Source organism: Planococcus citri, chromosome 4 (genome assembly GCF_950023065.1).
Source record: "Planococcus citri chromosome 4, ihPlaCitr1.1, whole genome shotgun sequence".
Lineage (NCBI taxonomy): Eukaryota > Metazoa > Arthropoda > Insecta > Hemiptera > Pseudococcidae > Planococcus > Planococcus citri.
In genome coordinates, this window is record NC_088680.1 from 12115832 (window position 1) to 12135116 (window position 19285).

At 31.9% G+C, this 19285-nt stretch overlaps 1 protein-coding gene across 1 annotated transcript in view; it reads right to left on the bottom strand.

Moving 5' to 3' along the window:
• Nucleotides 1–19285, bottom strand: part of LOC135845758 (transmembrane ascorbate-dependent reductase CYB561-like) — a 106470-nt gene that overhangs the window by 37511 nt on the left and 49674 nt on the right. Inside the window, exon 2 of the mRNA XM_065364581.1 lies at nt 16257–16427. Within this exon, the coding sequence (XP_065220653.1) occupies nt 16257–16314 (58 nt within the window). The 5' untranslated portion in view covers nt 16315–16427. The remainder of the gene's footprint in view (nt 1–16256; nt 16428–19285) is intronic.

The window sequence follows — 19285 nt, forward strand, 5'->3', positions numbered from 1 at the left end:
TTATTGAATCGTCGTTCCAGATTGTCTACATCTTGTAGTCTACTTCTTTACAAAAGTCTCATCCGTAGCTCATTCACATATGCAGCACCAATATGGATAACAGCTTCAAAAACTAACAAACATAAGCTACAAATTATACAAAACAAAGTTCTGCAAATCATTACAAACGCACCATGGTTCCTCCAAAACAATCAGTTACATAATGAACTGCAAATAGAATCAATCGACGCCTTCTCTGAAAGACTTACTGAAAAATACCTATTCACACTGGAATCGCTTGATGACTTCAAATTCCTACTCAGCAAAGATCTTATGAATCGTCTTATAAACACATAAAAATCCTCAAGATCTTTTTTGATGGAATAATATACGAGGGATAGTCGGAAAGTAAGTTTCACATGGCTGGAAAAGTATGAACGCATGGACATTTTTTGACCAAAATTGGAGGAAATATAGTTCAAACATTCAACCAGATCTGACAAAATTTATTCTGCATTTGGGTGCATTGTTCGTATTTTACAGCGTGATTAGTAGAGTGCTGATAAAAAACATCCGTCCAAATGTAGTATTTAGCAAAAAAAAATTTTTTTCAGTTGTAATAATTATGAGTAAAATTCATCAAGAATTACTCAAAAGGTGTCATACTAATGTTTTTTCAAGTTGGGACGTTATTTGGCGCTGTAAATTGTTCATGTGATGGTTGCGAAATTTCTGGTGCTAAGTGACTTTCGACAATGTCGACATTCAGCAGATTATCAGATTATCACTGAACAATCTACTTCATTTGGATTTTGATTGAACGAAAATAATGTTACTATGTTATGTCTTGAGTGGTTCTCAATCAATTTTCCAATAAATTTTTCTTTTGTTAGCTTGGAAAATTAATTTTTTCTAAAATATATTTTTGGACGGATAGTAGATATAAATCCCCGATTCTGCTCAGGGTTTATTTTGTATCTCCGATTCTGGGCACTTTTTACTTAAAAAATCCATAGAATCGGGGTCTCCGATTGAATGAACTTTTTACTTAAAAAATCCATAGAATCGGGGTCTCCGATTGAATGAACTTTTCACTTGAAAAATCCATAGAATCGGGGTCTCCGATTGAATGAACTTTTCACTTGAAAAATCCGTAGAATTGGGATCTCCGATTCAATAAACTTATTTAAAAAGTAAAAGTATGTTTACTGACATGACCAGCAGCATGATACAGGTGACCAAAATGACAATTTTTAATTTAATTTTTATAAGGTGCACCGGGGGAAGTTGGAATTTGGGGTAAGTTAGAAAACTTGCTCTAGCACCTAGAGGTTTATATCTGGCGAAGTGCCACTAAAGGCGACTTTAGGGTACTACCTCTACTTCATCACGGCATAAAAATTTTCGCGATTCAGTTTCATTTTAGATGTCTTTGGTTCAATTGTATTTTGTTGTTGTTTTGAACTTATTTTGAATTCGGTCTAAAATACAGACTTTCTATTTCTTAGTTTTTCGCATATAGCGGAAGAACCGTGCGTCCTAGTGAAAATCTGATGAGAGTGATCTCAAAGAGAATTAAATTCTCTACAATTTTGTTACTAAGCAATTTTTCTAGGACGCTCGGTTTGTGATCTACGCCTCTGCAAAGTTTAGCCTGTTCTGACTTCCCCCAATTGGGGTAAGTCAGGACAGTTTATATTTTATTCCACTGAGCGAAAGCTACTATGTCAATCGCGCTCAAATTTTTACCATAGGTTAAGAACCCTTATGGGAACCTACATAATGAATTTGATCCATATTGGTTCATTAGAAGGGGAGTAACAGCTGGTCAAAGTTGAAATTGCGAAAAATCATTCTGACTTGCCCCGGTGCACCTTAACTTAAAATTTAAAAAAATTATTCATCCTATCATACAATAATTTTTCGAACATTTTGATTAATTTATGAAGCCTTTTTGCATGCAATTTCCAACACCAGACGACACATACCTAGCAAAAGAATCGAGTTGAATGTTGGCGTATGCAAGGTACGTAAATTGATGTCTGATCGACAATTTTCGTAACGTACTTGGCAAGACAAGTAAAGCAATAGGTATCTACCCAAATTTTCTGCGCAATATCTCACTAGTAATTTTTGAAAACTTTTCAATCCAAAATATGCATCATTATGGGTATACTTGTCTCATCACAATGCTCAAAAAATAATTGTATGACAAAACAAGAATGATTTTTAAAGCCAGAGTTCTCAATAAAATTTTTCATTTGCTTTTGGATAATTTTTTGGAAAATTTTAGACCAATAAAATGAAATTTTCAAACACGTCATCAGAAATACATATTATCAGTTGAGATTCTCAAAACGCAAAAATTTCCGATAAATTCAAAAATGTTGGATAATGTAAAAGTACCAACCTCACGGTAATTGATTCAAACGATCATGTCTTTCTTCGCAGCAACGCCTTACCCGTCTTACATGGAAGTAATCAAACCATTTTGGCAAATTACCAATTATCCGTTGACAGAAAATTCGCAAAAACGATTCAATTACTTCCATGTCAAGCGAATTCTGGTTATTAAATTGATAATTTGTTGCAGTTCTTTCGCTCTTTCGTTATACTATGTATATACCTTATATCAACACAGTACCTAACTCGTTGCTGTGAAGAAAGACGCGATCTTAAGATCTTTCGAAACAATTATCGCAACGTTGTCGATGGAAAGAGCATCTCGATTATGATTATTTAATTAGTTTCAACAGACATTTTTTTGCAAATACCTACCTACTGTAGCTTGACGTTGGGAGAAGGCAATAATACAGACACGAAGATTTGGGATTAATTAATGATTTTTTTAAATCTTTATTACCATGATGTAGGTACAAGGTAATAAAATTTATGTTTTAATTGTATCAGTTTTTTTTTTTGCTGATTATAGATAGGTATTTATCATGATGTACTTATACCTTATACAGATTGACATTTTTATTGCTTGCTAATTATTGTATAGTAAACAAGTGGAAACTGAAAGAGAAGGTAGGAGATGACAATGCACTCGGATATATAATGTACTTGTATATGACGTTGCTCATCAGACATTGTGCAGTTTTCACTTGATAACACCACATTTTCGTGTGCTTTGCAGTTTTTTATTCTCTTGTAAAACTACTTACTGAAATTTTTAATTTTTTGATTTTTTTATTTAAGTACCTACAAAAATTAAAATTATCTAAGATGGCATCCGGTAATTCAAAGAAATTCACTGCTTGTTTTATTAAAATTAAAATTATTGATTCTCGGTTGAGCATGGAAGATTTAGGTGATATACTAGATCTTTCCATATTTCGCAACAATGATGGAGTAAAAGTTGAAGAATCAGTAAGTACCTATACATCAATATTTGATTTTGAAAAGTGTTCAATTATTTTTTCTTTGATTTTGAATAAAATTATAATTTTCAAGTAATATTGAGATTTCAAGTACCTACCTACCTAGGAATCAAAATTTTTTCAACAAGTGTTTTTTTTTTTAGAATTCTGATACAAGAACCATGGTTCTAGGATTTCCTTTTACGATCAGTGTGAAGAAAGTGATGAGTGTGATCACACAAAATATCAAACTTCCGATAAACGTCATGTTGAAAATTACCAAAGATGGAAACTATGAAGATGATAGTATTTTGAATGCAAAAAAGAAATTGCTTGCCAAGTATTGTAATAATGATGATGGAGCTGGTGGTTCAGATAAAGGTGTATTCAAGGTTGGTACTTAGTTTTATTTTCTGCAGTTTTTAAAAATTTAAATGAATTAACTTTTAATTTTTTTAAATTAGTGCAATCCCTGTAATCAGTCATTTAATAATGTTCGTGATTGGAGATTACATCAACTTAAGAGATCTCATCTTTTGAAAACTATCAAAAGTTGTGAAGACTACAAAAATTTAGGATATTATATTCTTAATGGGAAAACGGCATTTAAAAATCGTATCTCTACTATAATTTTTGTGAACAGAGACCCAGAGTTTACAATTAACGAATTTTTGAATAAAATTAAAAATCCTTTTACAGAATATTTGATACTTTCTTTGGAAACAATAATGTCAATCAAGGTGAATTGTAATTTATTTGCAAATTATAAAAAAATTTCAGGGGAGGAAAAAATTTTTAATCTCAATACCAGCAATGTTACTTTTTACAAAAATGATGAAATTTTAAAAAAAATTGAGGATGAAATATTTCCTCAATTTGATATTCAAAATGATGAATTTAATCGAGAAGGATCAGGGTGGATTTATAATTCCACTTCTGAAATGGAAGTGCGAATTTGTAAGAATGATGTTATGAAAAAGGGAGGTGCATTCATTCAAACACCAAATTCATTGAAATTTAAAAAGGCTTTAATTAATGTTAAGAATGATGATGAAAAATGCTTCTACTATAGTATTTTTTCTCGTTTTGTTAAATCTCATCCTAATAATGTTCAGTCATACAAATATATTGAAACAATATTGAAGAAAAAACAAAATATAAAATTTGATTTTACCAATATAAATTTTCCTGCAACTTTGATTGATATAAAAAAATTTGAAAAAAATAATTTGAATGTCTCAATTAACGTATACATTTATGAAAAGAAAAAAATTGCTCCAATTAAGGTTTGTGAGATGGAAAAAAACTTGCACTATGATCTTTTGATGTTGAAGCAAAATGATAAAAATTTTCATTATGTTTGGATCAAAAATTTCAGTAGATTAGTTTCTGCTCAATTGACAAAAGATCAACATGCAGTAGAAGTATGTAAACGATGTTTAGTTCATTACACAGGAAAAAATCGATTACAAAAATTAATTGATCATAAAAAATATTGTTCAGATAAAAGTGTGAAAATTCCTTCTAAAACAGAATTACCAACTGGCGAGAATGAAGACAACATTTTGAAATATCGAAACATTCAGTATGAGACCCCTCTTACATATCTTGTTTTTGCTGATTTTGAAACTATGCTGATACCTGTAGAGTCTGCTGACAAGAATGATGGTGATGATGATAGAAAAACTAGGAAACTACAAAGACATGACCCAATTGCATTTTGTTACTATTTAATAAATTCCACAGTTTTTGAAACACAGTTATCAGGGAAAATAAAAAAACCTAAAGACCCAGTTTGTTATGTAGGCAAAAATGCTGCTACTATTTTTTTTAAAATGATTAAAGAAGTTGGATATGAATGCGAGAGAAAATACAAGAAATATGAACATTTGAATAGATTTGAATTTGAAACCCAAGCACAAATTGAACAATTTGAAAACGACCCGAAATGTTGTCTATGTCTTTGTCAGTTTAAAAGTGAAGAAAAATCAGTTATTCATCACTGTCATTTGACGAATAAAGTTATAGGAAGAGCCCATTCTAAATGTAATTTATATGCGAAAGTCCCTAATTTTTTACCAGTGTTTGTTCATAATCTTTCAAAATATGATTCACATCTCATTCTCCATGGATATAAAAAAGACACTGCTAGAGATATTAGGGTTATAGCCAATAGCGAAGAAACATATATAAGTTTCTCAAAAAAAATTGCTAGTAATTTTTGGATTCGTTTTGTTGATTCGTATAGATTTTTATCTTCAAGTCTAAGTAAATTAGTAGATATGCTGCCTAAAAGTGAATTATTTCATACAAACTCCTATTTTTGGGAACCAGAAAAATTTGATTTAATTTGTAAGAAGGGATACTTCTGTTACGATTATTTAAATAATGAAGAAAAATTGAAACAAACAAAAATACCTACAAAATCAGATTTTGATAATGCATTAACTATGGAGAAAATGGGGGATGAGTCTTATGAATTTGTTAAGAAGGTCTGGAATACATTCAAGTGTCGAAATTTGGAGGATTATTTAGTGACATATGTAATTTCAGACACACTGTTATTAGCAGATGTGTTCATGTCTTTTAGAAAAATTAGCCTGCAAACATACAAATTAGATCCATGTTACTTCTATTCATTGCCTGGATATGCTTTTCAAGCAATGTTGAAAGTAACAGGGGTTGAATTTGAGTTGTTTACAGACATAAATATGTATTTATTTTTTGAAAGGGCATTGAGAGGAGGGATTACAAATACAATAACCAAGTATGCTGAAGCAAATAATGTTCATGTACCACAATATGATCCAAAAAAACCTCCATGCAGTCTTTTTTATACAGACTGCAATAATTTGTATGGACACAGCATGGGTTATAATAAACTTCCTTTAAGAAATTTCAAATGGGTTCCAAAAGATGAATTATCAAAATTCACCTCTGATTATATTTTGAATATAGCTGATGATAGTGATGTAGGGTACTATCTGGAAGTTGATCTAGATTATCCAACACATTTACATACCTTCCATAATGCCTTTCCTTTTGCTCCCGAAAAAAAAATTCCACCCCATTCAAAAACTCCTAAGCTTCTATGTACTTTGGAAAACAAAACAAATTATGTTTTGCATTATAGAAATTTAAAATTATGTCTTAGACATGGTTTAGTTTTGAAAAACATTCACAACATTATCCAATTCCATCAAGAAAATTTTTTGGAACCATTTATTAATCTCAACACATCAATGAGAAAAAAGGCAAAATCAAATTTTGAAACTGACTTTTATAAATTGTGTAATAATAGTACATTTGGGAAAATGATAGAAAATCAAAGAAATTATATGAATTTTAAATTGGTATGCAATGAAAAATCTTTAATGAAATCCATATCCAAGCCATCATACAAAAATTGTGTAATTTTTTCGGAAAATTTGGTAGGTATTCATTTTCACAAAAGTGTAATTAAACTAAATAAACCAATTTATGCTGGAGTTACAGTACTAGAATTATCAAGAAATTTCATGTATCAATTTTATTATGAAGACTTGAAAAAAATTTTTCATGATTTGGAATTTCCAGAATTGTTGTATATGGATACAGATTCATTCATTCTGAGTTTGAAAACATACGATATCTACCCCTATATCCGAAATAATTGGAAATATTTTGATACTAGTAACTATCCCCCAAATCATTTTTGTTTTTCTGATTTTAATAAAAAAACACCTGGATTTTTCAAAGATGAAATTGTTTACCCCAATCAAATTGTTCGATATATTTCCTTATGCCCAAAAGTTTATTCTTTAGATTTGTTAAATGAACTTAAAGAAATCAAATCTAAAGAAATTAAAAAAGCTAAAGGGGTCAAATCTGAAATAGTAAAGAAGGAAGTGCATTTCAGTGATTTTTATGCATGTTTATTTGATAATATAAGTCTAGATAAAAAGCAATTACATTTTCAATCTAAAAAACATCAAATTTTCACAATAGAACAAAATAAAAGGGCATTGATGAATTATTGTGACAAACGAGATTTTTACAATAATTTGAATAGCAGAGCATTTGGTCATTTTGAAATTTCTGCTGATGATAACATGAACTGAACACAAAAAGATCTTGTAATTATTTTTTTTAAACAATTTGGAAATTTTTTAATGCCGTTTTCATTATTATTTTTATTGGGAAATGGGAAAAATATACATTAAGAATGTAAGAAATTTACATATTTGTAAGTTGTATTATAAGAAAACAATAAAATTACAAAAAAAATTAGTATTTATTTAGCTTTTTTGAAAAATGATAAATATGTATTTCTCTTTTCCACCTTGAGCACAAAAACCTAATTTCAAAGGAAGATTTTAGAATACTAGATAGGTACTTGAAAATGAGTAAGCGTTTCACTTTTTCAACTTGATTCAGTAAGTATTTGAATTTTCTTTAGTTATTGAGCTGAAAATTTCTTATTCAACATTTTGCATTCTTAATTTTTTTCATTGAAGTATGAGAGTTCACAAAATTGGTTTTTAAAACATGATTTCTATAGCTAGTCTTGAGAAATATAAGAGATGACATGTTAGAGTTTTCAGTTGATTTTGATGTAGATTAAATTTATCAAGTGTTAAATAAACAATAAGATATACGAGGACCATTCCAAAAGTAATGGACAGTGTGCCTTGGTAGATGCCCTAATTCCCATATTAATTCCAGTGAGTGCTCAGGTAACATGGTGTATTCAGGTTTTTGATTCGACTTGAGGAAAAAAAATTGACACATGCCAAGTGTCTATAACCTTCGGCTCACGCATCATGCAATGAATGCTCCATCACAGAATTAATGCTTACTATTATGTCGCATTTATGATCAAATTATATGTAGAAAAAGTCTCAGGAAACAATGATGTGCTTAGTTTTCCTGTATGACACATGAAAAAAAATTTATAGGCATTTGCATTTGAATGGGTCAAAGGAAATTTTTCAGTTCAGGCTGGATCAACTAGCACACTTCGCGCTGCAGTGACCAGACCATTGTATCGAACTGCGTGACATGCTCATTTTGTAGTATCAAGTCCCAGGAACACAGTGATGGATTCAGTTTTTCTGTATAACATGTTTGAAAAATTTTGGATGAATCTAAAGTGCTTCGAGTTTGTTAAAAACATTTTCACACGTCAAATAAAAAATTGAGTACATCACAGTGTTCCTGAGACTTGAGACTACCCTTTGAAGGTGAGAAAACATGTTTTAAAAAATGACACTTGACATGGTTTGCATTTCCAGCATTCATATCTTATGTTTATTTAACACTTGATAAATCTAATCTGCATCAAAACGCAACTGAAAACCCTAAAATGTCATCTCTTGTATTTCGCAAGACTAGATGGATACTTTGAGAGGGAAAAAAATGCCAAACTAACAAGGAAGGTGTCCCAGGTGACATGTATCGATTTCCATGATTCTTGCGCCATTGGATAGAGGACATCGAACATAGTCTACCACGAAATTTTCAGCTGCTGAAGTTAATATTTCGATTTTCAGAGCAATTTTTTGATTTTCACATTGCAATTTTGAAAAACTGAGCAAAAAAAAAAGTCGGCGCAGGTTGCATACCAAAGCTTCCCATATTATTTTAGCATTTTAATACACATGATGAGACCATTCTATGGTGAAATTTTCAGCTGCTGGAATTGATATTTCAGCCATCTGGGGGCGATTTTTCGATTTTCACAAGGCAATTTTGAAAAATTGGCCAAAAATAGTCGACGGAGGTCGCATACCGAAACCTTCAATATTATTTAGGCATTTTAATATATATGATAAGACTAGCCCATAGTGAAATTTTTAGCTGCTGAAGTTGATATTTCCGCCTCCCAGGGCAATTTTTCGATTTTCACAAGGCAATTTTGAAAAATTGACCAAAAATAGTTGGCGGAGGTCGCATCCCGAAACCTTCCATATTATTTGGGCATTTCAATACATATGATGAGACCAGCTCACGGTGAAATTTTCGGCTGCTGAAGTTGATATTTCAGCATTCCAGGACGATTTTTCGATTTTTCAAAATTGCAATGTGAAAATCAAAAAATTGCTCTGAAAAATCGAAATATCAACTTCAGCAGCTGAAAATTTCGTGGTAGACTATGTTCAATGTTCTCTATCCAATGGTGCAAGAATCATTGAAATCGATGCATGTCACCTGGGGCACCTCCCTTGTAAGTTTTGAAATGGAGGTAACCGTCAAACGATTTCTAGGTGTCATCATTCGTCATTAAGCAGGTATTTTCACCTGTTTTTTTTTCCAGTTCGGTTGGAAATAATTTCATACTGAAGACTACAGAACGATTTAACGTTGAAAATACACAAAAACTGCATTCAAAGTGCACAATAAAATCCTTTGTGCAAAGTCCCAACAGAATGAAACATTATATTTGATATCTGGTACCTAGTAGTAATCTTCTCATTCACAGATACGAGTAAATCTCTGACAATTAAAAGCCCCAGTTCCTATTATATAAGTTTGAAATATTAAAATACTATGTTTCACGATAAACATCGCCACCGTCACTCTCGCTCTACCCAAGCACTCAAGAAATTACTTACAACATCCTGGAAAAGTCAGCGTAAAAAATAGTAAACATAGTCATCACCACCGCAGTCCTCAACCACTTTAAAAATCACAACATCGAGGTCGCGGCAACCAGAAGCAATGATCAGCTGTTACAGTAAAATCTGACAATGGTTCACTTTCAATCAGCTCGCGTCGTTCCAGTCACACAGTACTTAATTAGATACTTACATGAAAAGAAACGGTAGGTACTGTATGTCAACAAGACAGAGAACGGTAGGGGGGATATACCTGTTTTGATGGAAACGTTTGTTATCTGCTATTAAGAAGTATAAGATGAATAAAAATCCGCGAGCTCCTTCTCGTCTACACACGTAACATTTTGATACTTCAAGTTGTAGGTGCATTTGATGAAATTTGGTAGATAATTTCAAGTTTTAAAAACTACTGAGAACTCCAAAAATTTTCAAATAGTAGCTGGAGACTTCAAAATGATGAGAGTCTTGGTGGAAATGAAAACTCTCAACTAAGGTTACAAAGCAACTAGCAGGCTGCAGGCCCGTGCGATACATCTATGAGTACAAGTACATTACTGATTACATACACAAAATGCATAACTCAATTAACAGACAGAGCATGCTACCACCATCGCAGTTACACAAATCCTATCGCACTAGCGAGTACTTCTTAATAGCAGATAACGAACGCTCCACCAAAGCAGGTATATCTCTCTACCTTACTGTGTTATCTTGTTGACGTACTGTAGGCACCATTTATTTTCACATACTGGGTGACTGGAACGACAGCGAGCTGGTTGCTTCGTATCATCAGTTTTTTAAAAAAATGCTTCACTTGAGCCGAGGGTCCAAGAAATTATTTGCGGAATTGCTCACTTTTTAATACAAAAAGCACAACTGCGAAAGTTGAACCAATCAACGTGTGCTTTTGATAGAATGTAGAGTAACCAGTTCATTTTTCTAGCTGTGCTGGTTGTTTCGTATCATCAGTTCAAAGTGAGTGCTTCACTTGAGCTGAGTGCCCACAAAATTATTTTTAGAATTATTCGCTTTTTTTAATGAAAAAGCACAATATTGAGAAAGAAATTCGTGATGAAATTGTCCTTCAGGTATCGTCCGATTGCAATGGATACCAGAAATATGCATCCATGATTGAATCTGTGATGAAATTCGCTCAGGACAGAACCCTTGGCTCAAGTGAAGCAATTTTTAAACTGATGATACGAAGCAACCAGTGCAGCTAGAAAAATGAACGACTCTGCAAATGAAAGAGGAAAAGTTGCTCTACATTTCACCAAAATATTTTCAAGTTGATTAGTTGAATAGTTTAGCTCCAGCGCCGAAATGGACGTTACTTATACTGAAGTGCTTTAGCCGCATAGTCAAAAATCATCTAAAATTAATTTTTGATGGCTCAATTTTAATTTAGAGTACAATAAAACACATTTTCCTCATGTCCTCGTACCTGTTAATTAGGCTATGCACTCATTTGAAATTGAGGCAAAAGTGAAAGTGTACATAGGTAATTATAAACAGCAATCTTACATCTCTGCTCAAACCACAACCTATGCTCGCCATTCATTACATTACACTTCAGCTGGTTTAGAGCCAAACCTTGTTCAGTGATTTCATACTTCATTGAAAAAAAAAAGTAACTGTCTTTCTAACCCTCTCAAGATTTCCACTACTAAAAAAAGTATATTTGGACAGAGTTTACGGTGTTTCTTGAGGTACTGAAATATCAACAGGACTGTAGGTTACAAAACAAGACAAAAATTAACCTCCACTTACATGTTGTAATCATACTCAAGTGTGAATTTCATCTTTTCAATATTCATTCGACAGAATTTTGTGATAATTTAAACATAAATGTATTGTGTAAATGGAATTTCAGCTTTTTTCCCCTCAATTGACGGGAGAAATTATTGTAAAACTATTTGAATAAGTTTTTCAAAACTTTAAATCTAAAAAATGTATTGTCAGAATTCAAAAGGAACTAAGTGTTATTTTCAAAATTGAGTTAAGGTGTCATGGTGTACTTCCACCACGCCTTATTCACATTCCTACCTATCAAAATCCCCAATAACTATACTTCTTGATAGTTCAAAATTCGCTCTGAAGATTAAATTCAAGAGTAGGAAAAAAGCAAAATGTACTTAGTGTCACTAATTAATTATTGGAAACTCTAAATTTCAAATTCGTTGCACATTTTTTTTAATGATTTTGTTACTTTTTGATAAAATAAATGTCAAAATAAAAAAAATAAAAAAAAAAAGGTTCATTTGTAGTATTTTTTTTGTTAGAATTTTACCAATAAGGGGATTTTGAGATCCCCTCTATCCCTCAATCAAATTGTTTGAAAGGGTGAATTTTGCACACGTTGGTAATAATGTTCTCGGTCATGATTTATACCATTTACCACAACTACCGAAGGTACCACGGCTATCGAAGAACTCGGTACAATAAACGTGATTATCTCGAAAATAATTTTTTTGGCACTTAGCTCCTTTTGCATTTTTTCAATACATTTTTAGACCCTCTTTACTCCACTAACAAAATTGTTGGAAAGGGATGAATTTTTGCACTAGTTGATAGTAAACATATCAAATAATGCTATGTGCCATGATTTTTACCGTTTACCACTATACCTACTGCCTAAGAGTTGGACACAAAACAAATGTTTCAATGCGATTATCTCGGAATTACGTTTTTGACACTTAGCTCCGACTGAATTCTTAACATACAAATATCATTTTAGGTCCACATTTTTGGAAATTGCTCCCAAGAGAGAGAGACTAAAAAAATTATAAATATTTCAAGTTGAAAAAGTAATTTCCAAAGTCGAAACTGCAACTTGATAATTTTTTTGAATCTTCAGCCCTAATCATGACCATTAACAACAAGTTGTAGCTGTCTATAATCAATTTTTCGAATCTTTTACAATGTCTGATTTTTTTTTTCAAGTAAGTAGATACCTAAAAGCAAGGAATAATTATTTTGTAATCGTCAATTTTGAAAATTGGACAAAAATCCACTTCAACACCGGAAATTTATACTAGACGGTATCTTTGCATGTTGTTTCGATCTGGACTTGGCAGGTTCAAAAATTTTTTTCGTCCAGTTGGGATATTCTTTTAGCAATAAGAACTATTTTTTCATCATTTTAAATGTGTGTACTGGAAAATTACAGTAGGTAAAAAAAGATAGAAAGATTAAAAGTTGCACATTCAAATTTTAAAACTCTTTATGGTGATTGAAAAAAGTTTGAGTGTGCTAATAAAATTTTCAGATATTTTTGGATGATTTTTGAAAATTTTAAATCTAAGAAAGGTCAGTCAGTTCTGATGCATGCAACCTGACCAGGAGAGGTAGGGTTTAAAGGATGTATGTACTATATAGATAGGTACGTTTTTTCAGAAGCTTTTCCATTACGATAATTGATCTAATAGTTGCGTTGATATTAAATAATTCTGTTCAAAACATGCTCCAATTGAAAATAAAATTACATTTCCTAAATTCATGGCATCGTGTGTACAGGAAATTGCAGTAGGTAAAAAAAGTTAGAAAGATTCAAAGCTGCGCATTCCAATTTTTTAAATTCTTTCTTGTGCTAATCAATCTTTGAATAATTTTTGAATAATTTTTTCGACCCAAAAATTGTCATTATGGACACATGCATCGGAATGTTCGAAAAATTATGGTACTACATAGGAAGGATAATTTTTAAAGTCAGAGCTCCTTCAAAAAAAATTTCAGTAGCTTTTGAATAAGTTTTTTAAAATTTTAGTCATAAAAATAAAATTAAAATTAAAAATTATCATTTAGAACACCCATATGATGCTGCTGGTCATGTAAACACAGATGAAGGTTGTAGAGTAGGATGTGTGCTTGTGACGTCAGTAAACATACTTTTACTTTTTAAATAAGTTTATTGAATCGGAGACCCCGATTCTATGGATTTTTCAAGTGAAAAGTTCATTCAATCGGAGACCCCGATTCTATGGATTTTTTAAGTAAAAAGTTCATTCAATCGGAGACCCCGATTCTATGGATTTTTTAAGTAAAAAGTGCCCAGAATCGGAGATACAAAATAAACCCTGAGCAGAATCGGGGATTTATATCTACTACGGATGTTTTTTATCAGCACTCTACTAATCACGCTGTATAATACGAACAATGCACCCAAATGCAGAATAAATTTTGTCAGATCTGGTTGAATGTTAAAACTATATTTCCTCCAATTTTGGTCAAAAAATGTCCACGCGTTCATACTTTTCCAGCCATGTGAAACTTACTTTCCGACTATCCCTCGTAATAATTCTTTCAAATCGTTATATTTGTAGGTTTTTATAAAAAATTTTGCCTACCCTCTTAAGTATCGCGTTATTATTGTATAAAAATTGATCACTTCGTGTATAGCGTGTAGACGCTGAGCCGAATAAAATACATATTTTTCTCTCTTTCTCTTAAGCTTTAACTGCAAAAAAGCTTAAAAATAAGGAGAGAGTTCTTTCTTTTCCAATTATTGGACTCCTTAGTTTTGGTTCATCCTTTACCTATCATTATGGATGTAAAAAGTTGATTTTCATGATTTCAACATTTTCAAATAATTTTAACAAATTACCTAACAACAGTTTCAGGAAAGTGAATAAAACCCGACTGAAGCAAATAAGGCAAAATCTCTCAAAAATTCACAAATTCTTAATTTTTTTAGTACAAAATTTCAAGTTTTCAAAAAGAACCAATTTTAACAAAAATTAGAAAATTGTTTGTGACTTTTTGAAGAAAAAAATGACTTTTTTTGGTATTTTAACAAAAGTAGGACCTTTCTGGTAGTTTTGACTTGAATAGATTGGAGAGATCTTCTTTTGGGATATTTCGCACCTAGGGAGTAATAAGGTCACATCTCAAAAAAAAATTGATTTTGATTGCATTTTTGGGGTTTGTATGACCCCCCTCAACAAAAAATTACACTTTGAGTTGGGTACATTATGTGGATCTTGTAAAAAATGCAAATGGCCTAACTCAAAATTGCAAGTTGTTTGGAGTTATAAGGGTACATCTCAAAAAACTCCACCTTTTTTGAGCAAATTTTGTGCATTCAAAGTGTTAACAAATAGTTTTGATTGTTTTGAATGTTTGTCAGTTAGAAATAGTCACAAGGAGTGCATTTCTTATTGGTTTGTACCAAATAGAAATTTTTTTTTAAATTGATCACTTTTCAGAAAAATGAATTTGCACATATCATGAAATTTTAGTTTTTTGAGAAAAACTCAAAAACTAAGCACTCTAGAAAAAAACTAACGACATTAGATCGATTGGAAATTTAATTCTCTACAACTTTGTTGTCATGAAATTTTTTTTGGACGCTTCCTTTCGCCTCCACATCAACTTTAATGAAAGGTTATAACTCAAAATATTTTCCAAACATCTTTAAGATTTTATTTTTCAATGTGTTCTTATGCTAAATGAAGGTAGGATACCAGATCTTTAAAATGAGGTGCTATTCATTCCTCACAATTAATTATAAGTTGATAAAAATAATGAATCAAGTTTTCAAAAAAAAGAAAATCACTCTCCTGTAAAATTTCACTTTTTTGAGATGTGACCTTATTACTCCCGAGGTGCGATATGATCACATAGGTAGATCCCTATTACAACCCAAAATTTTTGGGTAAAATTTCCACAATAGTTTTTAGATGTCTGAAATTAATGTTCTCCGCTACATTTGTCAATGTTTCTTTTACATCAGAATCGATTGAACTTCTCCCAGGTAAACGAATACCCACTAGTTAGTATATTCGATAGGTTTGTAATCTTAAGTTTTCCAACAAAATTACAATTACCAGGTTGACCCTCAACGTTGTGATAATACCTTATCAATGGCTTTATTTATCAGCTCTGTACTTTTCAAATTTTTCTCAAGTTCAAGTATGTTCGTATAAATAGGTATACATATATCGATAGTAGGAAAACCCATAAATTTACTAGGTACTTAACGACGATGTGGAATACCTAGTATGACTAACATTAGATATCTGCTGATTTGAGGAAATAATAGTGTTCTGATTAAAGAAGTAATATTTTCTGCGTATAATATTATGTAAGATTATTGTCAGACGCGATAAAACCTGAGAAATGATCGAGAATTTAACAATTGAAGAGATATCTAGGTAGGTAATCAAGTCGTGGAAATCAATGAAATCACATACCAGACAAATAAATATCTCTCAAACCTAATTTCATTCAGTATGGACCCCCTTATTGGTAACGTGGCAAAAATTAAAGAGGTTGGGCCTAACCCAAAGCCCATAAGAAAAACAAATTTCATCAAACTTACCAAAAGCATCATAAGAAATATAATATTTGCTGGCTCTTCGACTACTCCGGCGCATCATTTCCGTACACACGAGATCGATCAAAATACACACTTCGCTGTGCAGCAATTTTTCCAACACTGCTACGATAGCAATATATAGGACATCATATGTAACGTTGCACTAGTTCGATCCTGGGTGGAAAAAATCATAATAAAATCGTATAGGTTAGCAACTGTTAAAACATCATTAATTTTAATACAGGTAGGAACATTCGAAATTACAGATAGGTAGGTATATATTCGGGCAAATAATTATACGTCTCAGTACAAGTACTGTACCCCTATCTTCCCTATAGGCTGTAAAAAGCTCGAAAAAAAATTTCCAAAAAAAATCTCACAAACCTCCTCATCATTTCAATCGATTACTCAAACCACATCGTAGTGTATCTAAAGTTCAAAATGGCTGCCACCCTTTTTTCTAGCCCTTTGCATCGAAGCCAATCAGAATCTAGAAACGTGACGACGATGAAAACAGGGCTGTGCTTCGAGCATGCTATAGGCAAGGTGGATCTCGCAGGGATCTAAATTTAAGCGCAATAAAGAAGGGTTGTTACTGGCAGAATTACGATATAGCAAGGAGCCCGGGGAACGAAATATGTAATATAGATTAAGTGCGCGTGGAAACATATTGTCAGTTATTACGGTATTAGGTTAGCATTCGCACGAGGGCTGTAACCGGTGGCTTTTTTTTCGTATTTTGGCCGCTGCAACCTTCTCTCAATATTTGGCTGGATGAGTAAAGCAATGAGTACCGGATTCGTAGCCACTGGTACGCTTTGGGATTCGGCTTCAAATTCTGGTACCTCTGGCGGTTCTTCAGTACGTATATGTAAAATTTAACTTGGCTGTTGTTGTTGTTTTTGGTTTGGTTTGGTTTGTTTTGATGGTCAATGTAGTGGTAGTATTTTGGCTCATTTCGCGTGTGTGTGTATGTGGTGTGTTTGGCTACTTATCTAATGACTTTGGTAATTACTACATAGATACCGAGTGCATATAGTTTTACTAACTCTAAGTATAAACGCAAACGCTGCGCGCGGAAATGGAAAAGTGACATTTGTGCTCGACAGTGCGAATAACTTTACGAGTATTTTAATCGAAAATTAAATTCGCGAGACGAGCTGCATGATTTTTTTTTATTTTCGCGGTGATTAAAATTTGGACTTTGAACGTGCTGCGGTGAGACCTTGGTGTACGAATAAACGAAAGCAGCTGATCTTTACGTACACATCTGGGTTGCTCGAGATGAAAAAAGTAATACCGCTGATATGCTTAGAAATAAAATGTGTTGGTGATTTAGAGTTGAGTAGATTGAATTGCTTTCGAGTATATTTAGAAAAGGTCCAGTTATCTTCTATTCCCTTTTTTAATGCTTTATAAGACAGATCAAAATAGTTTACATGAATTTCAGGACAATCTGTCTCACTTCTTGAATTTCTGCTTAAAGTTTGTTTCTAAAATCAATTTAGAATTTTTTTTTTCAATTTTATGAATTGAATTCGGAATTAAACTAATTTAAGTGATTTTTTCGAAATGACGACCACTCCAGTGCTTGGCTTCAACTTTATCAAAAAACTGATCTCTTTGGAAAAAAGTTCGGATTAATTTTTAAATTTTTTAATGAATTTTTAAAGATTTTATTTTTTATTAGGTTTCTTGAAAATAATTGGCCATTTTTCAACAAAAATACAACATTTATAAAATTGAGTACTTTTCTGTAAAATTCAGGAATAGGTATTTTCAGAGGCATGACGAATTGAAGTGTTTGTGGCTGAAAGGGGGGGGGAGTAAGACTGAAATTTTCCCAACTTTTTTCGTAAAATTTTTTCAAGTTTTTACCCCAGATCCTTCACCAGGATTTTTTCAGCTAATTACTCGGATGTGGTTTGAACAAATTTTTGAAGGAGAAGTTGGTAACAAAAATGTTGAATAGCTTAAAATTGTCAAAAACGATGCCTTTATAGGTACAAAACATTTTACAATGTTAATTAGCACTTTTTTTTGGTGCTTTGTTTTGCGTTTGGTCTTTGAAAATAAAATTTGAAAAAAAAAAAACACATCTCTGAATATATTTCAAGCAATAGATACCTATACTTTTGAGGCACCCAATTCAACGAATTCGAGTAAAATTGTCAAAATAAGGTTATGATTTTTTAAATTGTGTAACAAAATTTAAAATATTAATGACCTGCCTAGTCCAAATTTCACCATTTTTATCCGATCTGGAGCTTTTATATTTTTCAAAATGCCAAAATCGAAAATCTAACGTTTAAGTAAATTCAAATCGGAACTCCTCTGAAAAATCTTCAGCCAAGTTTAAAATTTTGAAGAAAAAAAATTCAAAAATGGTTAAACTAGCTTTGCGGTCTGCCTTTTCAAAAAAAAAATATTTACAAGTCCTGGTCAACCCTTAATTTTGACAGTTTCAGTCAAGCTGGAGCCTCCAAGGAAAGACAACTGACTTGTCATTCATCAGCAATATTTGGGCTTTGTCCCTAATTTCAATAATTATTCCAGTAGGTATTTTAATATCATTATTTTTTTCAAAATCTTCAAAGTCAAAAAATTATAACTTGGTTGTGATGTTCCTATTTGATTTTGGTGTCTTAAGATGAATTTGAAAAGTACTAATAATGTTGAAAAATAACTTTGGAGACTCTAGATCGAATCAGAACGAAAAAATATTTCTTTGGAGGTGTGAAGGGAGGTGAGTGATCGTTAATCATTTTCAAAAAGTGTTTATTTTCATCAGAATAGTACCTATAATTTAAAAAAAGACAATTTTTAAATCGAATTAAAAATTCCAAAAGAGCATAAATATTGAAAATCGTCGAATAGGATAATCATTCTACACAATTAGTTGTACCTAAATTATTTTCACCCAAATGAAATGTTGATCCATCGAACATGAATTGGACCGTTTATAACACTAAAACATTTTTTAAGGTTTAAAAATTTTAAATTGGTTTAGGAATTGTACCTACAGACCTACT